At 38.6% G+C, this 24,908-nt stretch overlaps 1 protein-coding gene across 1 annotated transcript in view; it reads right to left on the reverse strand.

Moving 5' to 3' along the window:
- LOC126190780 (dnaJ homolog subfamily C member 13) overlaps positions 1-24,908 on the reverse strand; it is a 362,669-nt gene that overhangs the window by 109,364 nt on the left and 228,397 nt on the right. Inside the window, exons 24-26 of the mRNA XM_049931321.1 lie at positions 16,034-16,218; positions 8,227-8,418; positions 3,155-3,334 (exon numbers count right to left, since the gene is read on the reverse strand). Of these exons, the coding sequence (XP_049787278.1) occupies positions 3,155-3,334; positions 8,227-8,418; positions 16,034-16,218 (557 nt within the window). The remainder of the gene's footprint in view (positions 1-3,154; positions 3,335-8,226; positions 8,419-16,033; positions 16,219-24,908) is intronic.

Consider the following 24,908-nt stretch of genomic DNA (forward strand, 5'->3'; position numbering starts at 1 on the left):
GGTTTTTCCAGCTGGATGCAGCAAGTCAATGTAGAGGCTGACATTGTGGGAATGGAACAAATAAATAATTAAGGTACTGTTGATGACCTGGCCACACTAGTTGGGAAAACCAATACCTATGGACAGGACATTAAGTGACTGCACTTTTTCTGACCTTCAAAATATGAAAGGTGAAACTTTGAGTTCCTGGATTTTTAATTCCTTAATTAGTGTAGCAATTGGGACAGAATGGTGGTTGCACACATGGTGAGTTTTCATGACCTGGCTAAACAAAGTTCCCACAAATTAGGTTGTTCACATAAAACATATGGCCAAAGTATTGGCATTTTAAGCACTGCAGCAGGGGTGGGAGACAATTTCACAGCACTACAGTACATCATGACGTTGACTCACTCAGGAAGAAAATTCCCCTCACAAGTGAGCATGAATGCTCCGGAGTCAACCATGTAGTCTGGTGGGTCTCAACATACAAACATGCTTCTCCAAGTTCTCAAATAACTCCTCCTCCACCTACCTGCGCCATTAAGTCCTGGAGAAAAATTAAACCCTGCACCACATTCCAGGTCTTAGGAGAAGTTAAGATAACAGAGAAATACCAAATTTTTTGCAAGAGATCATCATTCAGGACTGGGTAGGATTGGTTGTTTTAATTAAGGCAAAATTACTTTGTAAATTACTGAGGGAAGAGATTTTCCAAATATATTTTCAATATTCTCTACAAAGAACATACGCTTCGTAGATATAAATGACCCTCCATCAGCCTGGAACAAGCAAGGAAATGAGGGAGGTAAGTGTGAACAGTTCACTTGTTTCTGCTGACCTCCCATATCATGGTCAAGAGGGAAGTTCTTGGAGTTTTACAAATCTGTACAGAAGCATTCAGTTCTGTCTGAAGAGAATGCCAAGTCTCAAGGCTATAGGCTGATAAGACTGTTCCATTCACTGCATCAGATATCTGCCATGGCGTCATCTACTCTGAAGTAGTTTTTTCCCCACATCCCCAAAGACACCACCAGACAAAGCAATAGGCACCTGGCATAATAGCCACTGCTTGACATCCCAGTGCCCCCAAATGGGCAGGCACCTACCCCTCAGAATGCACAGAGAATTAACAGCTAGAGCATCAACAATGCATTCCCTGCATAATCATAGGGACACTATACAGGCACCTGTAAACCCTCCACATGGACTGGCCTCCATGCTGAGGCTCGCACCACTGTAAAGAAAATTGAAACGGTGGATGTCAAACTTTAATTTGGGGATCAAGCACAAGTTGAGTGAAATAAGTTATGTAAAATAAAACAAACAAAATGAGGAAAAAACAGAATCGATGCCCAGTGAACAAGCCAGATCATGAACACAGAATCTGTCCTATAGGCAAAGACTGTGGGAAAACCAAGCCACAGAGTAAGATTGTAGCACAGGAAAAGAAGAAGTATTGCAATAGCTTTGAGTGTTATGCATGTCATGCACATACTCACAAAAGAGTCTTGAGCCTCCAAGAGGGGAAGGGTGAGTCCATGGCGGTGCACAAATGATGAGCTGAAGAAAGAGGTGACTTAGCACTCCGAAAATTGGTTGGCTGTTGGAATTAAAGGAACCAAACTGTGAGAACATCAGTCCCTCCATCCTATATGTATCGAACCAGGAAAAACCCACAGGAGGAGGATAAAAAAGGCAAAACCTGGGAAGCCCAGCTGTAAGCAAGATATAATAAGACAGAGACAAAATCAAAGAGAAGCAGGAAGGGAGTCGGATGGGGTAAGGTGGGTGAACCCCTCTACCCAGAATGCAGCTGGAGGTTCCTAAAGCATTGTAAGTGAAGCGAGATGCACCATCTACATCCTACTCGTACACCACCACCACCACCACCACCACCACCCACCACCACCACCTTACCATAATTTACCCCAAGGAAACAAGCAGCACAGAGAAGACGATAAAATTTTAGAAAAGATAAAATGTTAGAAATGGCAAACATAAAAGAATAAGGAGAATAAAAAGGTATGAAGTGAAGGGTAGAAGCCAAGCCAGACTGCTGAGTGAGATCCATCATTCATCCCATGGGCCAGAATAGGCAAGGGGAGCCCCTCCAACCACTCAAGTGGTCAATGAGGCCATAGTTCCCCACCCCACAGACACAAATAGAATTTGCATTCACTGGCAAAACATAAAATCAGATCAGCCACTTTGATGTCATCTGTTAGCACCAGAGGAAGAATGTCAGGACAGTTCAGATATCGCCACAAAGTACCAAAATCTGCGCAATCTAGTAGGACATGGACCAACATCAGGTCGGTCCCCACATCCGAGAATGTGGACACAAGTCAGCCAACTGTGGCCAATGCATAGCCAACAAAGGACGGAAGTGAGGAGGGAATACTCAGGGTCATTATCTCCTTTATTGTACTTAGTTTGTTTGACGAGTCCAGGATGGACCATTCCGAGTACCAGACTTCCAACAATTGACTGCGTGGAGTCAAGTTCTGGGACCCTCTTTTCCAGCATTGGCATCCTGGTAGCAAACTTTGCCAACCTGTCGGCATGTTCATTCCCTGATATCCCAACATGTCCAGGGCTCCAAACAAAGACGACCGGCTATCCAGACTGATGGAGGTCCAAACGAGATCCTGGATAGTCATGACTAATGTGTGATGTAAAACCAATTCATTCATTAACCGTTGAGCCATCAGTGTATACTACTTAAGAATCCGGAAATGCATCGAGGACAGCCAGGAACAGATGGTGAAACACTATGGAGTCAACTGAATCTTTCGGTCGAACAGACAAGTCAAGACATATCCGAGGTCAGGGTACACACCATGGGAGCATACGCGATTGCTCCCTGACAAGGGACAACAGTGGGCAAACTGGAGTTCAGAGGAGAGTAGTTAAACTGAATTTTGACTCCAATTCTGGGTCTCTGTTGTGGGAGGTGGATCTCAATAGTAGGAAAAAGGATGCGGTAGTCTGGATGCTTAGGGGAGCTGTGAACTTGTATAGCATAATTGCGTAGCTGTTGTTGGTGCCTGATCTGTAGTGGAGGGACTCCAGCTTCCAATCAAAGGATTTAATGTTGTATGATATCTGTGAAAGCTTACAGAAATAAATAACTTAAAACAAGTTAGAAATATATATAAAGCAAATACACTACCTGCTGATTTGCATCCTCTGTTCTTTCAACACCACCTTCCTCCAATGTGTAGTCATAATTGAACATAAAAAGAAGTAAGTGCCAAAGAACCCCTGCCTTCAAGAGCTGCATCTGGAGAATACTATCAGTGGCCAAGGAGCTCACACAGTCCGTTGCCACAGCACAAAGTCGTGTGAGGTGCTAAAGCAACAACGTACATAATTTAAATTAACATGAAAAAGTATTTTACTGTATAAAAAACATTGTGGTGCATTAAAAATCTGCAACTTGTATAATATATCGCTACTTTTTATGCTCAGTATTTTTCACTAACCAGTTCACTCCAAAATAAAAATTTTAGATCTTCATGCTCTGTCGATGATGAATACCCTCAAGAATATTAACTAAAAGGTTTTGTTTCACATATAGACAATGGCAGCTCATAGTTATACATTCTGGGTGTTCACAAATTTTTAAATTCAGGTAAATACGAGAGTTTGAAATTAATAGCATCTGCTGTATAGCAGTTATACATATCAATATATTTATACAACTGCAGCCGCTGTCAATAATAATTATAATAATAATAATAATAATAATAATAATAACAACAGTTTATGGCGTGAACAAAATAATGTTTAAGCTTTCGCTACTCTCCATTTTGCATTTTTGTGCAAGTGAAAATTCTCGTACTTTTTTATTTTTTCAGACAAATGTACAAGATTCCTAATTCATGTATTAGTTAGTGAAATAACTTCTGGACTGAAAATCAGGCCTTCTTACATTGCACCCACAAAACAACTTACAGTTATTACAGGCTTCTTTGTTAAATGTTCACTTGTAGTCACACTTATTTGATTTTGTCACTTTCCTAGGCAACAGATCAGGTCTAGCAGGCCCTACTTCCTTCGCAGTTAACTTTTCCTGGTAATTTTCTTTTCCATTAGCTCTTAGCAGGTTCAATAGAGTTCATATTGACACTGCACAAGAAAATCCGATTCCTGCACTGCAAACAACCAACTCTAAACACAAACTGCCATTTGCAGAAATTATTAAATTCAAGTAGTACTATCTACCAGCAAGGTCACTTTAATACAAATGAGGCACTGAGGGCCACAAGGGCCAAAAGCATACCATCTTCAACACCCACCTACCCCTCGATTAAAGTGAATATCAGAGAAACCAGTGAGACAGGTTTTCACGAATGTTCAGATATACGTGCAACGTGGCCCTACAGTACAGACAAACCTGACCCACCGTAAGAACAACAGATGTCAGCAGAAGCATGAACAAATGGTACACACTCACAATCGACAATTACATGCTTTATGGTCCTCTGAGCCTCACACGGATTACTGTATGATTAAATCCAAAACATAATGTACCATATCTCATTCAGAATCCCACAAAATAGGTTTTTCTATCAGTATAGCTATAACATAGACTGATGACCATTCTAATTTTTCTATATAGTGAGCAAATTGGCATATCTACAGAGTGGGCTACTGTCTAGCGGGGTTTATGGCAAGCGAATGTGAATAAAAGTCTGCTGCAGTGTGCTACCATACTGTTTATCAAATCCAGACGTATTTGACCTGTGAGGCAATTACATCATGCCAGTTAGGCATGTGCAGAAACAACTTAAAACATGCACAAGTGAAGGTGTGCTTGCGATCCTGATGCCAAGTTTCACCGTGTGTAGAGAAGCAATATGTAGCACAGTAGAGTAGATTTAGTGGCATCTACATTATGTTTACCAGCATTCAAATAAAAATAACCAATAAATCCTCAAGATGTCAAAATTTAGGGTGTTATGTACTCTTGCACTCTTACACCGCCACAACATATAGGTGTCCTATAAAAATCCATCTTACATGTACTTTCAATGTTCTGTATATTTTACTTACTAGCAAACCGATGTTTTCTGAGGCTTTACTTATTGGCAATTTTAACTGTCTCAGGGATTTACAAGATTTGGACAAGGGTACACCAGCTTGTGAAAATGTGCACTCAACTAGAAACAAAGCCACTCACAAAATTACAGAGTTGTACAATCTTGTAAATGGTTTTCCACATCTTATCTTGTAAACTTGTTACAGTAATATAAAGCAATTTATGATAATATATTTAGTTTTCTGACTGAGCTAATACATGAACAGGTTCCTTGAGCTACACATTCTTTGAGGTAGAGCATTTAACTTCCCATAAAAGAAGCATAGGCATTCCAAATTAATACTAGCCACATTTTGTCACAAAGTTCTGCAGTTAATGAGGACAAAATAATGTGTGTAACTTGGCTATGTAATATTATAACATTGTATCTGTTTCAGAATAGTCTCTTTAATGATCACAAAATGAAAAGTGCAAGTGATACATGCGGTATGACAAATGTGGGTGCAAGAATGCCAGAAATCGGCCAGCTGGAGCATGGAAACTAATGAATATGTCTGCAGGACCACATGCACGAGTTAACAGCGCTGGAAATCGCCACTGAGGATGCTTCTTAAATAAAAGAAGTGAAACACGTATGGCAATAAACAAACTGCCTTCAGTTAGTTGCATAGACAAAACATACTGGTACCTCCATGAATTTAAGCAACTAAAGAAAGATGGAAAACAGAAAGAATGATGATAAACATTTTATATAGCAGTTATTGTGTACCATGCACTAACCCGTTGTTGTAATCTTTAAGTTCAGCAGTGTTACTTAGTTATTCTTGTATTCCCTTAATCATAATTGTGATCAACACTATAATTATGAGAGACAGGTAACTTATAATTATGAGAGACACTTTCTGGAACATTTGTGTTTGAAGCTAATTTTATTATCCATTAGATTCTTCAACTCATTGGGTGGTGGTCAAAGATCTTTATTGTTGAAGAGCTCATTCCTTTCTGTGCCACACCAAACTGAGGAAGTGATAACTGAGGTCAATCCTCCTTTTAGTATTATATTTATGAGTGTGAAAGTTGTTTCTGAACTGCAATTGACAATTGTCAAGAAACTACACAGGGGAGTAAATGCTGTTATCAGTATGCCCAACTGTTTAAAGAATTGTCCACAAGAAATTCTGGAGTGGACACTATGCTATCCTTACTGCACACTTCTCTCCAATGAACTACTCCTTCAGAGCACAGCAGCTCCAGAATATGTTGTCATGATGTTAATAAAGGAAATGCGGAAAGGTAAATCATATATTTGACATTTTCATCTTTAACACCTGCTACTACATGATGTGGAAAGTAGCAGAGTTCAGATTTTTTTTTATCTGTAAGGAATGTATTCAACTTCACATTCTTATCAACAAAAACACCTAATAATACAGATTATTCTATTTCATTTACTGATTTTACCCTCATATTATGTCTAGTGATGCGGGCAGGCCTTTCGAGTTGCCAATTGTGTGTATTCCGTTTTATCTAGGTTCAGTGACGTCCATTTGCTTAGAAACAGTTAATAATTGCCGAGAAAGATCTATTTATATTTAAAAGTTTTCTATTAGGCTTCATTATAGTACATGTGTCACCAGGAAAGTGAAGTATTTCAGCTTCTTTGATATATGATGGCAGATCAGTTATATGTAACAAGAACAAGAATATACCCAATATAATCCCCGTGTACAGTTATAGTGATGATCCCCCAATATGAAAATGCTGTTTTGGTATGTACACTCCCTGGATTTCTTCATGCAAAATTTTAAATTATTTAAACAAATTAATAGGAAGATCCCTGATACCACAATATTTGAGATTCTCGAGGACAATATTGCAAACTGCGCAATAAAATACTTTAGATAAATAACAGAAAATATCAGATGACAATATTTTGTCATCTAAGTTTTGTAAAATATGATTCACAAAATGAAAAATGGCATGTTCGGTAGAGAGATCCTTTTTAATTCCAAATTAAGTCCCACTCATTATCTTACTTTGATGTAAGTGTGGTATTGTTCTTAGATACACGATATTTCCACTACACTTGAAATGACAGAAAGCAATTTAAAAGTCTTGATGCTAACCATTACTATTATCTGTACAATGGACCAACTGCACGTTTCTTACAGAGTTGTCACTCCAGGACCTGATCAGATAAGGCACTGAATCTTTTTCCAAAACCAATTTTTACATTAATAAACAAACACTTGTCATAAGCACTTCTGGATGCATATACTCATTTTTATACTGTTTCTGTATTAAATATTTTCATACTTCACAGGTAACTGTACATAAATTTCAACAAAGGTTTGTGTCAGACTGTATAAAAATCTCTAACACAGCGTACATTCAAAACTTAAAATAGGCTGTTTTCCTGCACGAGAGAACACTGCTGATAGAAAAGCTTTATTATAACAATATTATGAAAGGGACAGATTGCTCCTCACCATATAATAGAAATGCTGACTCTTAGACAGGCACAACACACAAGTAAGCTTTCAGCCAAAAAGCCTCGACAGCCAGAGACAGTGGTCATGTGTGCAAATTGCTTTGTGTGTGTGTGTGTGTGTGTGTGTGTGTGTGTGTGTGTGTGTGTGTGTACAGCAGAAGGCTTTTTGGCCAAAAGCTTACTTCTTCAGCAATTAGCAGTCTTTTTGTTGTTTTTGTCTGCAACTCAACATTTCCATTATACGGTGAGTAGCAATCTATACCCACAGGTTACCTTCCACTAGGAAGGTGTGTGCACTCTGCGACTGTATGATATGATTTACAAATGACAGAGCACAGCAATCAGTTGTCCTTTTTTGCTGGTTTTATTGGGCAAAATCTAGATTTCGTGTAGTGCCTAGCCATTATCAGTGCATTATTTCATAGTATCAAAGCATGTCCGGTCCCTGTTGTTCGGGCATCAGTCACAGTTCTTTCAATAATGCACTGATAATGGCCAGGCACTAGTCAAAATCTAGATTTTGACAAATAAAACCCGCAAAAAAGGACGACTGATTGCTGTGCTCCATCATTTGTAAAATTATACCTTTCATAATATTATTGTTATTCCATCCTTGATTTTCCATTGTTTGAAGCTTCATTGTAGACTTCATACAACTAAGGTAATGGTAATGAGAATAATACAATATAAATTACTATTCAACACATACCTTGAAGTAGAGTACATGACATAGGTCTTTTATGAGCTGTGTCATTTCAACCATTTTGTCTCTGCATCCCTGGAACTGTGCGGCAACAGCAAAGCAGCGTGTAACGTGGATACAGACTTGTACAGCTACATCAATAGGTTTTGAAGCAGCACTCAGAACAGAGACACAGCGGCTATAGGCATCTAATAAGACCTGTGTGGAATGGAAAATTCAGCTACAGAGAGGAATAACATAATCTCCCATAAAAAAGGAACATTGTCAATCATAATATTTGCTGTTATTAATAACAACTACAACATAATATTGCAAGTCATGCGCTGAGCTGGCTACTTTGGAGATTTCTGATCATGGCAACTTTGTTTTTACCATTTGACTTCATTGACAGATATGCAAGTGATTCATGTTCTTAATTGAACTTATTTTTAATCCCTATCAGTTTTATCTAATTTATGTACATATGAGTAAAAAGCATTTTCCATGGGTAATTTCAGTCTTTAACTGTCACCATTACAGTGCTATCAGTTCAAAAACTGAGATTGGCAAGAAAAATGCTGTTCAAAGGGGAGTAACTTACACTTAAACACTTTGAGAACACTGTTACATTGAGTTAAAGGCTCAGCCTTCGTTTCTTACACTGTAGAAGTGATTTCTCCTTCTGTCCATTATTTCTAGTAATACTTTCTTCTGAACGCTCATCCTTTCAGAATATTCTAATAGCTATACCGCTAAGTTCTTGAGTGACACACAGGAGGAAGCAACACAACCCATTCTGATACAGTTAGTGCTGACTTTACATCAATCGCAGCAACAAAGGCCTCACCCTCAGTGAGAGTCACATGAGCCACGCACAGCTAGTTAGTTGGTGGCATGTTCCATTGATCAATTGCACGGTACGGTAGCTGTAATGATGTGGAACGTGTCAAGTGCACAAGAAATGAACATTTGAAACAAGATTTTTTTAATATATATATATATATATATATATATATATATATATATATATATATATATATATATAATAGAGGGAAACATTCCACGTGGGAAAAATATAATTAAAAAGAAAGATGATGAGACTTACCAAACAAAAGCGCTGGCAGGTCGATAGACACACAAACAAACACAAACATACACACAAAAATCTAGCTTTCGCAACCAACGGTTGCCTCGTCAGGAAAGAGGGAAGGAGAAGGGAAGACAAAAGGATATGGGTTTTAAGGGAGAGGGTAAGGAGTCATTCCAATCCCGGGAGCGGAAAGACTTACCTTAGGGGGAAAAAAGGACAGGTATACACTCGCGCACACACACACATATCCATCCGCATATACACAGACACAAGCAGACATTTGTAAAGGCAAAGAGTTTCAACCGTCCTTTTTTCCCCCTAAGGTAAGTCTTTCCGCTCCCGGGATTGGAATGACTCCTTACCCTCTCCCTTAAAACCCATATCCTTTTGTCTTCCCTTCTCCTTCCCTCTTTCCTGACGAGGCAACCGTTGGTTGCGAAAGCTAGATTTTTGTGTGTATGTTTGTGTTTGTTTGTGTGTCTATCGACCTGCCAGCACTTTTGTTTGGTAAGTCTCATCATCTTTCTTTTTAATTATATATATATATATATATATATATATATATATATATATATATTTAAAAAGAAAGATGATGAGACTTACCCAACAAAAGCGCTGGCAGGTCGATAGACACACAAATAAACACAAACATACACACAAAACTCTAGCTTTCGCAACCAACGGTTGCCTCGTCAGGAAACCGTTGGTTGCGAAAGCTAGAGTTTTGTGTGTATGTTTGTGTTTATTTGTGTGTCTATCGACCTGCCAGCGCTTTTGTTGGGTAAGTCTCATCATCTTTCTTTTTAAATATTTTTCCCACGTGGAATGTTTCCCTCTATTATATATATATATATATATATATATATATATATATATATATATATTTATTTATAATAGAATATGTGTGGATGGATATGTGTGTGTGTGCGAGTGAGTACCCGTCCTTTTTTCCCCCTAAGGTAAGTCTTTCCGCTCCCGGGACTGGAATGACTCCTTACCCTCTCCCTTAAAACCCACATCCTTTCGTCTTTCCCTCTCCTTCCCTCTTTCCTGATGAGGCAACAGTTTGTTGCGAAAGCTTGAATTTTGTGTGTATGTTTGTGTTCGTTTGTGTGTCTGTCGACCTGCCAGCAGTTTCATTTGGTAAGTCACATCATCTTTGTTTTTAGATATATATATATACATATATATATATATATATATATATATATATATATATAATAGAGGGAAACATTCCACGTAGGAAAAATATATCTAAAAAGAAAGATGATGAGACTTACCAAACAAAAGCGCTGGCAGGTCGATAGACACACAAACATACACACAAAATTCTAGCTTTCGCAACCAACGGTTGCCTCGTCAGGAAAGAGGGAAGGAGAGGGAAAGACAAAAGGATTTGGGTTTTAATGGAGTGGGTAAGGAGTCATTCCAATCCCGGGAGCGGTAAGACTTACCTTAGGGGGAAAAAAGGACAGGTATACACTCGCACACACACACATATCCATCCGCATATACACAGACACAAGCAGACATTTGTAAAGGCAAAGAGTTTGGCCCAAACTCTTTGCCTTTACAAATGTCTGCTTGTATCTGTGTATATGCGGATGGATATGTGTGTGTGTGTGTGTGTGCGAGTGTATACCTGTCCTTTTTCCCCCCTAAGGTAAGTCTTTCCGCTCCCGGGATTGGAATGACTCCTTACCCTCTCCATTAAAACCCAAATCCTTTTGTCTTTCCCTCTCCTTCCCTCTTCCCTGACAAGGCAACCATTGGTTGCGAAAGCTAGAATTTTGTGTGTATGTTTGTGTGTCTATCGACCTGCCAGCGCTTTTGTTTGGTAAGTCTCATCATCTTTCTTTTTAGAGATATATATATATATATATATATATATATTCCCTTAAATGGCACAAATGCATATACTATATTTATAGATTTAGTTATTCCTATTCAAGAATTCATCTATGGTATAGAAGGAGTTGTCAAAGAGATATGAATTCAATTTATTTTTGAAGCTGTTACTGCTGTCTGTCAGTCATTTCATCTGGTAATTTGTAGAAAATTTTTATAGCAGCATATTTTACCCCTTTCTGTGCCAAAGATAGGTTGAGTAAAGGATAGTGTAAGTCTTTCTTTTTTCTGGTATTATAATCATGAATGTCACTGTTGTTTTTAAACTGGTCCATGTTGTTGAGAACAAATTTTGTTTGTAAGTAAATTTACTGTGAGGCTGTTGTAAGGCGACTATGAACCCCACACACTATTCTAACCACTTTCTTTTGAGCAGTGAATACTTTTTGTCTAAATGTTGAGTTACCCCAAAATAATATTCCGTATGACATCAGAGAGTGAAAGTATGCAAAGTATGTTAGCTTACTAATTTCTACATCCTCGAAATTGGCAATTAATCTGATTGTTGCTGAACCTAGTTGCTTTAGAAGATCCAAAATAATAATTTTCCAATTAAGATTCCCATCTATGTGTACACCCAAAAACTTAGTATGCTCTATCCTGTTCAAATGTGTGAAATCTTATGGGACTTAACTGCTAAGGTCATCAGTCCCTAAGCTTACACACTACTTATCCTAAATTATCCTAAGCACAAACACACACACACACACACCCATGCTGGAGGGAGGACTCGAACCTCCACTGGGACCAGCCGCACAGTCCACGACTCCAGCGCCTTAGACCGCTCAGTGCTCTATCCTGTCTACTGACTTCTGTTGATGTGTTATATTTATTGAAGGAACTGAACTTTTTGCAGCAGAAAATTGGATGTACTGTGTTTTTTCAAAGTTTAGAGCAAGCCCATTCACAGAAAACCAATTAACGACTTTTCCAAAGCCCTTATTTGTATCATCAGCAAACAGAGTCAATTCAGCTTCCTGTTTCAGATAGGGAGGGAGGTCATTCACATATATCAATAACAGAAGGGGACCCATGATTGAACCCTGTGGAACACCTAATGTAATATGTCAGTTGATGAAGTGGCAAACTTACTTAAATCACTTGACCCAAATAAGGAAACTTTCTGCTTCCTGTTCTGTAGATATGACTTAAACCACTCATATGCTATTCCATTTATACCACAGAACTGTAATTTCTGTAACAATGTCATGGTTCACACAAACAAATACTTTGGACAAGTCACAGATAATTCCTATTGGTGACATTTTACTATTTAAAGACTCTATTATGTGGACAGTGAAATTGTATATTGCTGTCTCAGTGGAACAGCATTTTTGAAATCCGAACTGTGATTTACTAAGTATCCCATTACTGTTGAGATGGCTAAGCACTCTTGAGTGCATTACTTCCTCAAAGACTTTTGAAAATGTTGTAAGCAAGGATACTGGCCGGTAATTATTGACATCTGTCGTTTCCCCCTTTTTGTAGAGGGGCCTGCCAATGGTATATTTTAACCTGTCTGGAAAAATACCCCGAGTCAGTGATGCTTTACATATGTGACTAAGAACATCAGCTTTAATTGCTCCACATTGTTTTAATAACCAGTTAGAGATGTCATCTACACCAACAGAACATTTATTTTTCAAAGATTTAATAATTTTACTTTTTTCACAAGAGGTTGTTAGGTGAAACTTAATCTGACTAAATTTTTTCAAAACTGACTCTTCCATCTACTGCCTGTTTTGTAGTATGTTTTTGTCTCCTACACTTAAGAAATGGTTGTTAAATACATTAGCTACTTGTGTACTGTTGGTTAGGATGATCTCGTTCTCCTTAATAGTAATACTGCCTACCCGAGTGGTTACTTTTCTTGTCTCCCTTCTAACAACATTCCACATTGATTTGATTTTATTGCTGGAGTTGTTAATTTCTTCTCTAACATACACATTTCTTGATTTCCTTACAACTTTTCTCAGTATGTTACAGTAATTTTTATAGTGTAAAACTACTTCTGGATCTTTACTACTTCGTGCTGTCTCAAAGTTTTCTTTTTCTTTTGCTGAAGACACTTTCAAGTTTGTAGTGTTACATTTAGTAATTTTCTTTGGGGAAACAATGTTCAAAAGGGGATATAAGTTAATCAAGAAATATGTTGCATTTATCATTAGCATTTGGCTCATTATATACATCTCCCCAATTAAAATTTCTTAAGCTTTCTTTGAAGTGCTCTATAGGTACCAGGTTGAGTAACTTTACACTTTTACTTAATGGTTTCCGAACTGCACACCCTGTTAGGTTTTGTAAGTTAATCAGTTGTGCATCATGGTCTGACAATCCATTTACAACTGGGAAAGAATGTGTTTGTTTTACATCCTCTTTCTGTACAAATACATTATCTATTAGCATGCTACTGTCCTGAGCTATATGTGAAGGGAAATTGATCACTGATTCTAAACTATATGTTGTTAATAACACTTCTAGTTCACTTTTCCTCTCAGAATTATTTAGAAAGTTTACACTGAAATCACCATAGATTAATAACTACTTCTTTTTGTCTGACAGACAGCATAATAAGGAGTCAAACTTTTTTTATGAATAGCTCCCAATCTCCTAGTGGAGACCTGTACACTGTTGCTAATATCAACTCAACATTATCTAGCTGAAGTTCACATGCACAAACCTCAAAGTGCTGATCAACATAAAATTTGCTTACTTCTACAGTCTTGCATTTATACTCACACAACCTAAGTTGTTATCTATAAATGACATGGCTTGCTTACCAACAACAAATACTCATTTGCTAACCCACCGGTCAGTAATAATTATGAGTATGCAGCATTGTACAGACTTGTGAGTTATTGGAAGTCAGCAAGGGAAGAGTAAGTATAGACACACTGAAATTTCTATAAAAAAATTAAAGAAGTTGATTTTCATACTTCTTTGCATGCCAGGTCCCTAGATCAGACACCGACTGATGGTGATCCATTTGGTGTATACCTATAGCTAGGCAACTAGGACATGACCAACGGTTGTGTGGTAACTGGCATTCTTAGACAACTACCCTTCATTTGATCAGCACATTATTTGTTCGAAACAGAGATCTTGCTCCTTATTTTAAAAAATTATGGTTCCTTCCTCCCTTTCCCTGTATGTTCCTTAAATAATACCAATCTGCTTTCCTGTCATAGCTTGGAAATGGAAATTCTGCAATGCTGATGGAAGAATGTAATTTAAACGCGTTCAGTTTGATAACCAGAGGCTCCACTATGTCAAATAATGAACCTAATATATTTCATTGACATAGCGTGTTTGAATAAGGATGATTTCGTCGTGCTGCTGGGAGGATCAAACTATGTTTGTAGTAGCATGATGTACAAAGCTACCCTAGGAATGTGGAGATTTTTAAATAATTTGAAACACATAGATGTACTCATTGTCAATATTTTATATTGTTCTGATTTACCATCTTGGTTATCTGTGAACTGCAAATTAGAGTTGCAGACATGTGTATTACTGAAATATGTATTCACTTCAAGAAATCTGATATTATAGACCTAAGCAGCTTAGCGCAAAGGTTTCCAAACCATACATGGACTTCATTTAAACATGTCAGAAAAGGAGTTACTAGCAGGTACAATATTTACTTGTACTTTGAGAAACAATGTGCCAACAGAGAAAGTGGCAAACAAACACAGATAATATAGTGTTTAATGTGAAGCAATGAAGACACCAGCCAAATGCGTGTTACAAAGTAGTTTAAACTGAGGTGGACAGATGTCAAACAACTTTTACAAGCTCCAGAAGTTAACTCAACTACTGATAGCCACCAGCAAAGAGACAAGATTTTTTAGAGTATGTGCTGTACTAGAATTTTCTAAATGCCCCAACTTTGTAGTGGCTTTTTACACCACCACATTCAGTCTCTTAAGAATATACTATGCTGGAAGCACTACTCCAATACAAACAAAATGGAGATACAATTTGTATTACTGAACATTGGCTACAAAATGGTGAAGTAAAATTAACATCAATAGCAGAAATACATTAGTGAGTCTTGGTGGTAATGCTACCTTTGTAAAAGAGTAAATAAATTTCTGTGATGTTAATAAAGACTATACTGACCAAACTGTAAAAGATTTGAACTTTGTATTAATAAATTGCCAGAACTTCATATCATGATTTCTAACATAAATAGAGCACCAAGGGGCAGTATGCCAGCATTCCTGGCCAAACTAGAGGTTGTACTGAACAGAATTGGTGTTTTACAATGGAGCTGGTGCTTTTACATCAACTTTTTGGAAGCCAACAATGTCAGAGATGCTTTGATAAATATATACACTGTTTAGTCATTAGGCGGCTGTGACAAATGTATCAAATGCATTCCCAAAGTCAAGGAACATGACATCTACCACCTCTTGGTCTCGTGGCTGGAGAGAGCATGATCTCTACAGAGGAGATTTTTGGTCTCCAGAAATCTCATGAAACTTGAGTAAACAAAATGTACTAAAGGTCTACAACAAGTCAATGTCAGAGATAGATGTATAGTTTCTTGCATCTGTTCAACAAACCTTATTGAAAATGAGAATGACCTCAATCTTCTTTCCTAGTCATTAGGAATGCTATATTACTCCAGCAACATATTGTACGCTGCTGCTAGATCTTACTTCCCCAAAATGGAGCTTTCCTGCTTTCAATAAACTGTTAACGGTAAGGTACACAAACTAGACTACTTCACACTACACATATGAAAAGTATCTTCAAGCAAATAAATAAGTAAGGAGAGATTCTGCTGTAGTTTGCCATTCAAAAATAAATACAGGATAATTGCCAACTTACTTCAAGACCTCTTTCCCGGCGCAGCTCCTCTGCATTGAGAGCCGAGCAATGGACTGTATGATAGGCCAGTTCACCAGCACTTGCAAGCAGTGGTGCAGATTTTGAGAATAAATGTTCATCTGCACTTTCCAGCTGAATTGTTTTGATCAGTTGTGGATAGCCAGCATATTTATAGGGCTGCAATTCTGTACATTAATAAAGACACACAATCACAAAACAGAATGTCAAGATCTGTTTTCAGTTAAAAAAATATACTGGAAGAAAAAAAGAGAAATCTCTTAACATGATTTGCAACAGGGGGTTATGCATAACAGTACTATCACATTATGTGTTAATACACACAACAAAGAAAGTTTTGCATCACTCCAGTTACAGTCCCTTTGACTGATCAGAGATGACACTAAACCCGCCCAAAGATTTAAACAACCATGCATGAGCAGTGCCTATTAGGTGGAGGGGGTCCAGCAGCCCATCAGTTCCAGTCATTCCACCAGGGAGGAGGTACACAACTCATGTTGTCTGTAGTTCAACCACACTTAGTCAATACAAAAGTTCGATTGTGTCCACTTTGTTACTTTGTGCGAGGAAGAGCTCTCAACAAGGGAAATGTCCAGACATCTTACAGTAAACCAAAGTGATGATGTTCGGACATGGAGGAGATACAGGGAGAGAGGAACTGTCGACGACACGGCTCGCTCAGGCCGCCCAAGGGCTACTACTGCAGGGGATGACCGCTACCTACGGATTACAGCTCAGAGGAACCTGACAGCAATGACACCATGTTGAATAATGCTTTTCGTGCAGCTATAGGATGTCATGTTACAACTCAAACTGTGTGCAATAATCTGCATGATGTGCAACTTCACTCCCGACATCTATGGCAAGGTCCGTCTTTGCAATCACAACACCATGCAGCACAATACAGATCGGCCCAACAGCATGCCAAATGGACCTCTCAGGATTGGCATCACGTTCTCTTCACTGATGAAGTGTCACATATGACTTCAACCAGACAATCATCGGGGACGTGTTTGGAGGCAACCCGGTCAGGCTGAATGCCTTAGACACACTGTCCAGCAAGTGCAGCAAGGCAGAGGTTCCTTGATGTATTGGGATGGCATTATGTGGGGGCAACGTACACTGCTAGTGGTCAGGGAAGGCACCATAACGGCTGTACGATACGTGAATGCCATCCTAAAACCAATATTGCAACCATATCGGCGGCATATTGGCGAAGCATTTGTCTTCATGGATGATAATTTGCACCCCATTGTGCACATATTGTGAATGATTTCTTTCAAGATAATGACATCACTCGACTAGAATGGGTGGCATGTTCTCCAGACATGAACCCTATCAAACATGCCTGGGATAGACTGAAAAGGGTTGTATATGGCCGATGTGACCCACCAACCACTCTGAGGGATCTACACCGAATCGCTGTTGAGGAGTGGGACAATCTGGACCAACAGTGCCTTGATGAACTTGGGGATAGTATGCCACGACAAATATAGGCATGCATCAATGCAAGAGGATGTGCTACTGGGAATTAATGGTACCGATGTGTACAGCAATCTGGACCACCACCTCTGAAGGTCTCGCTGTATGGTGGTACAAGATGCAATGTGCAGTTTTCATGAGCAATAAAAAGGGTGGAAATGATGTTTATGTTGATCTCTATTCCAATTTTCTGTACAGGTTCCGGAACTCTCGGAACCGAGGTGATGCAAAACTTTTGATATATGTATATACTCATCAACAATTTAATGGCTGTGATAACAAAAATTTAAAGTGCTAGTAAAATATCAAGCAATAAATGATTCATTTCACAACAGCATCCAATTCATGAAATAGATCTTATCAGTGAGGGCAGTGAGAGAGGTTGTAGGGGACATGAGGGAGTCACATTTTACAACGCAATCACAAGGATTTGAACCATATAGCAACAAAATTTGCTAAAGAGCAGCACTTTGTGTCATTACAGAGATCCTCTAATCCTCCACTAGCCTCCTGCTCCACACCCACTCCTCCCCAGTCCCAGAACCATAAATTCAACCATCCTGCCCCCCACCCTTTTCTCTGTCTCTATCCAACTCCCATTCCATTCCCACATCAAAGTTGCCATGCATTGCATGAACTAATCAGTGCAGGTGCCTATGCCTGTGCCACAGTCCTATCCTGTGCCACCACCACCACCACCACCACCACCACCACCACCACCCCCAACACATCCTCTCACCCAGGTGAGTTGATGTGCTGCAATTCTGGCATAGCTAGAAAGCCATTATGTGTCTCACACACACACACACACACACACACACACACACACACAGGGGGAGGGAGGGGTGTGTGTGTGTGTGTGTGTGTGTGTGTGTGTGTGTGTGTGTGTGTGTGTAAGAGAGAGAGAGAGAGAGAGAGAGAGAGAGAGAGAGAGAACATTACAGTCAGCCAACTCACTATTATGCACATTTATGGGAGACAATAATGGTTTAACTACATCAATGGGAGGTATCTGAATATTTTACTACACTATATCTCAGTGCTATGTTTTTATGAAGACTTCTGTAATGTCCTACAGAAAAGCATTCATGCAATTCATGGCATGACAATATTCTGTCTTCTCCAGTATGTGAATCACCCTAATTGTGGAAGTACAGGACGCAGACAAAGAGCGACATATGAAAGTTCGGATCAGTCCTGGAGGCATGCTCAGATGGCCAAGGCACTTGGGGCGACCATTTGCATTAAGTGGGAAATCTGGGTTCAAGTCCCAGTCTAGCAAGAATTTTCATTGGCACCAATACATTGTGCAGCTTGAGTCCAACCATATTTGTAATTATGAACACATTTTATGTACTGAATTATTAAATAAGAAATACGGAAGCAAACAGCAGCTTTGAGGGAGCAACACAAATGCTGTGAAAATGTTTTGTCCTAAAACTTAACATGAATTATAACAAAATAAAATTTTCGAAGATTAAATATTTATTACATGTTTATAGCTGCATACTACTAAACATCATGTGTGACAGAATTGGTAAAAAACAAGAATGAAAAGTCAAATATAGAATTTAACAATGCTGAAATATAATCTAACAAGGAAAAAATTAGAGAGACAGGAAAACTCAGCTGACATTACTGACATCTAAAATCATTTGCAAAAAGATGTAACATTGAATCACATTCTACCTGTAGGTAAATTATGCAAATGAGAAATAACTTAATGTTCTCTAAAAGTCCTAACTAAAAACCAGAAGTGGTATGCAACATATCCTTTGTCAGACAAGATCTTTGTTACAGTTGTGGTAGCATCGATAGAACTAAATATTTCTGAATATATACAATTCATGCTTTTTATAGATTGAGATGGTGCCACAAAGTTTTCAATTTTGAAGTAACTCAAGGTGTAGACCTACAATTACTGCAATGCTTTGGAATTTCACACATTACTTCAGACAATATTTCTGAGGTATAAGTAGTTTCTTGTTGTCAAATAAGCATCAGCAGCAGCAGCAGTTGCAGAAGCCAACATCTAATTTTCAATGCCAGATAAATGCCTCTTGTTGATCTCCTTACCCACTATGCTCTTCAGCTACAGGTATTTGTGTTGAACCTCAACATTTTCCAATGTCATCCATCTATTTTCACTTAGGAGGTCTTATCAGTGTTTTATTATCTACTGTAATCAAGCAAGGAACTTACTTTCTCCATCTAGCATCCATTCTCCTAGGCACACATCCTGCCCACCACATCATTTCAATTAGTGATCACCTTCCTTTTCCAACTTTTCCCTGTCCATTTGTTTGTTTTCTTGCCTGTCCTTTTAATTAACCCTAATAGCTTCCTTCTGCAGTATTCAGATGTCATACGCACAACTACAATTCCCACACAAAATAATATAATATGGTATTATGCTTTGCAAAAATGAAAAATAGCATGTTCTAACATATATTTTAGGTACAAAATTAATAAGCTGACTCCTTGAATAAATTATTCTAGACAACTAAACACTAATATATATTATATGTTGACTCCAGGAAATATATCATCTAAATATACCCCCAAAAACCTAACATAACTCTCTCAGATGATTGAAGTTAAGGTTTGAGTAGTGTGTTCACATGTCAAACTATCTTGGGGACAACATGTAAAATGTGCTAGTCATAAGTTCTCCAGAGCAGTTAATTTCTTACAGCAACTTACATGTTACCTACCTTAGTACAAGTTAATATAACAACAGTGTTTAATATAACAACAGTGCTTACATAACAGCTGATATATGACATATGTCGTTTCACAGGTGGCTCTCCCTTTGATAGTATAAGTTTTGCCAGTTACAGGGCTGCTAAATGTGGTGATCGAAGGGTGCATAGGGCAAGCGGGGATGGTCACAGGGGTTGGAGCTATAGGGTAGGAGATGGGTGCAGAAGTAGTACAGGGTCTGACAAGAATATTTCAGAGATTGGAAGGGCAATGAAAAGCTATTCTAGGTGTGGTGGGCAAGGTTTCAGACAGAAATAGATCTCATTTCATGGTATGGTTTTAGGAAGTCACGGCCCTGTTGAAGTAGCTATTAATACATTCCAGATCACGATAACACTGAGTCAACAGTGGTGTGGTCTCTAGTAGTTTTTTGGAGGAGTCAACAGCACCAGGATTGGATGTGATGGCCCAGGAAATCTGCTTTTGAACTAGGCTGGTGGGTTAATTTTGTGCAAGTATATGTTTTGCCAGTTACAGGGCTGCTATAGGTGAAATGACTCACGTCATTTACCAGCTGTTATGCAAACACTGTTCGGCCTTTTACATCGGCATGACCACCACCAAATTTTCAATTGGGATGAAAGGGCATAGGCAGAGGGTGTATAACGGCAACACGCAATATCCTGTTGCGGAGAATTCTCTACAACATGACAACCATGACCTCAGTGCCTGTCTCACCAAATGCGCCATCTGGATTCTTTCCCCAGACACTAGTTTCTCAGAAGTCCACAGGTGGGAACTAGTGCTACAACATGTCCTTTATTCTCACCACTCATCTGGCCTTAATGTATGTTAATTCCTTCTGTCTCAGCATTTCTTCACAGTAACTACTCTTTTCTTCACTCCATTTTTGTTTTCTACATCTTCCATTGTCTTACCCATCTAATTTTCACTGGCTCCTCCCACCTCTGTTACGTCCAACGCACTTAGCCTTTCACTCTTATTAACTCATGTATGGTATTTAAGCAGTAATCTCTGTCTTGCCTATTACCCTGTCTTCCACCTCTAAGCCCCCTAGGTTTTCAAATCTCATCTGATGCAGCCCCGAGCAATCAGTCTTTTCTTCTCATCCTGTGCGGTAAGTCTCCCCTGACCCATGGTTCCGGGTGACTTTCCCAAAATCTACCCCATTTCCTAGACTTCTCCTGTCCTTTTCCTTCACCCCTCTCCTTCCTTCAACCATCCCACCTGAAGAAGGAGCCACTGGCTCCGAAAGCTTGCCTAATTACAACCCTCTTTTTTGTGTGTGTTCTGCCGCCAATTGGTGAGAAGATTTTTTTTTTAATGCAAGTCAAAATGTCCTCTTTTTCATTATCCAAAGTATATCATCATATCATATTATTTTGTGTGAAAATTCTAGCTGTGTATATGGCAACTTAATACTGCAGACAAAATCTATTAGAATAATTACTGTTTCTTTACGTACAGGGTGCATCATCTAAAATTTGCATCAAAAATATTTCGGAAATTGGAAGTGCTATTGATGTGCTGTTTTCACAGAATGGATTGGTAGACAGGAGCTCTTATTGTTAGCCAATCATCAGATTGTAATAATACTAAAAGTGTTTTTTGTGCAAACATACACTTTTTTAAATGGAACAATGACTGTTGACATTAACAAACTAAAAGTAGGGTAAATTAGAATGTGTGTGTTGTTTGTTGCAGGATTCTAGTGTGAACCATTTATTATATATCTTATTTTGCAAAGTTCTCTCACTGACACTTGTACAACACCTGTGGCAGCACATACTAAAGAACACAACAAGTGTGTATACTAGTCATGTGGATTATGACTAGTAACAAGGCAATTGACCATCACATGCTATGTTCAAAACGGCCACCAGCAGCAGCAATACACGCTTCCAGTCTAGTATTGAATGGCTGCTGCACACGTGCTAGCATTCCAGCAGAGACGTCCAAGCAGGCTGCAGTAATAACATCATTGCATATCAATGTGTTTAGTTGGTATGTCCTTGCAGACAGCATCTTTCAGCTTTCTCCACAGAAAAAAGTCTACAGGCAGCAAATCCAGGGAATAGGCTGGCCAAGGTACAGGTCCAATCTGTCCAATCCAATTCGGAAACAATTCATGAAGACATGGTGTAGTACTTCATGCCACATTTGCTGGAGAACCATTTTATTGGTACCAAAGGGTCCTGCTAGTCTGCAGAGGAATGCCTTCCAGCATCCTTGGAAGATGGTCTGTTAGGAGGCTATGATACTTGGACACATTCAGTGTTCTATCTATGAAAATTTGGTCTATGAGCTGATGGTTCACTATCCCATACAACACGTTTACACTCCCTGGATGCTGATCTTCCACCACCAAAGTCAACAAGGATTGTCAACAGACCAATAGTGGTTATTTCAGTGGTTTACCTGGCCGTGATTGGAAAATATGGCTTCAACACTAAACACAATATGAGGCGTATTCTGCAAGTAAGGTCCAATTGGTCACAAAATGGAAACCATAGTGAAAAGATAGTTTTATTTGCAATAGTCAGCCATACCTTCCAGCAATGTCTCTACATAGTTGCCATTCCAACTAAGACATTTGTCATAGCGTAGTATCAACTTTCCAATACCCTCATCATACTCTTTTTTTCTGACTCTCTACGCTGATCTGCGGTATCATGTCTTAATGCCCATGTATACCATTCTCATAATCGTTTCCGCAAAGCTCTTGAGGAAAGACAGACTTTATAGGGATGGAACCTATGTCAACGGAGAATGTGTAGGACACTTGCCTTACTCATACCACTTCCTCATGTGATTGTGCTGGAGCTAATGTGCAAATCAAGAACATTAATTTCTCCCTCTTCTGTAATCACTTGTTTCCTCCTGTTATGTTGTCTAGGTGTTAAATTACCACTTTTATGTAACTTGTTGAAGAGGTTGATAATGAACTGCCAAGATGGTCTACATATATTGGGATGTCTTGCACCATACACAGTACAAGAACGAACTGCATTTTTCGAACACTCTCCATACACCATGACCATGTCAACTTGTTCTGCACTGATAAATCCTATCATGCACTCATGACCTGCTGCTTGGACTGTCACACAGTAACTGACTAGTAAGTCACAATGCACTTGAACACACAAGCATGATATAAGCGAACATAACAACATCGTACCTAGATATTACATAGCTTGAATCACACAAACAAATGTCAGTGAGTAAACTCTTCAAAATACGGTATCTCATAAATGGCTCGCACTAGAATACAGCAAAGAACACCACTGACATTATAATTTACCCTACTTTTAGTTTCTTACTGTCCATATACATAGTTCCATTTAAAAAGTGTATGTTTGAAAAAATATATACTTTGTAAGTATTATTACAATCTGTTTAATGGCTAACAATATGAGTCCCTGACAATCCATTCACTCTGTGAAAACTGCACATCAATAGCACATTCCATTTCCGCAATATTTGTGGTACAAGTTAGGTGATTCACTCTGTATAGCACACTGTACACCATTGTTTTGCAAAAAAAAAAAAACCATGGTAGATGATAGTAATGAACTTTTACTGTATGTTTTAATTTACACAAGGAAGCAACTTAATGGAAACAAAACACAGAGAAAATGTGCACTGTTGTAATACAAGAAGCAAGATGCATTGTATGCTATACTACAGATTCAATACCAAATAATAGTTACTAACTCATGGAGCACAAATTATTTAATGAGCTTTTACACACTTTACAAATGTACAACTGTACAAGCATTCGAATGCATCAGGACTGGTCATCTGCTCATTCATTCTACAAATAATGGCATTTATTAAGCGTAATATAAAACTGTAAAGTTAATAGCTAACCCACTGTAGTTTCGAATATTATCAGTTTTACTGTAGTATGTTTGTGACATTGAATATTGCTATAAAGACCTAACATCAGTAACAACTACTACTACTACTACTACTACTACTACTACTACTACTACTACTACTGGGCAACTTAACTTCCTGAATGGTTTTTGCATTGAAAGTCTACATGTCACTGCCACAAAACAATATTAGCACTATACACCAATAATGAACTTTCATTTTATATACACCTAATGCAAGCTCATGTTTGAAAATTCTATTTTGATTACTAGTGCAACATGTTACTTTTACTCCTCAGTTTATTGTTCTCTTTGTATTAGTTGTCTTAAACAGTTCAACACACAAAATTTTATCAAATTGTTTTACAGCTTCTTCGTTAAGTTGTACAATATTGTTCTTAATGTATCGAGTGTGTGCAGGTATTAGCTAGCAATAGTACTCCGAGCAGCAAAGAGGTTGCCAGAAGACTGATAATAGACACTGGAGCAAGCTAGCCTATCAGGAGAGAGGCCAAAGACAGACTCGTAAAGAATGCGCCGCCAACACCCTCTCGACCACCAGTATTTATATCGCTGCCATGGACCAGAGGGCCCAGTCACCTAGTCAGTCAACGAGTCGAGTCATCATTCACAGCCCAGTGGGAGTCACCGTCCTTAGCTCAGCCTCTAGCTCAGAGTCAGTCAGTACCTACTTACCAGAGTAGTGTACATAGTGGGACTGGTACTTCACCAGCATTGAGGCTAACATGGGCTACTATAGAAGAGCTTGTACC

This window comes from Schistocerca cancellata, chromosome 6 (assembly GCF_023864275.1).
Source record: "Schistocerca cancellata isolate TAMUIC-IGC-003103 chromosome 6, iqSchCanc2.1, whole genome shotgun sequence".
Classification (NCBI taxonomy): domain Eukaryota; kingdom Metazoa; phylum Arthropoda; class Insecta; order Orthoptera; family Acrididae; genus Schistocerca; species Schistocerca cancellata.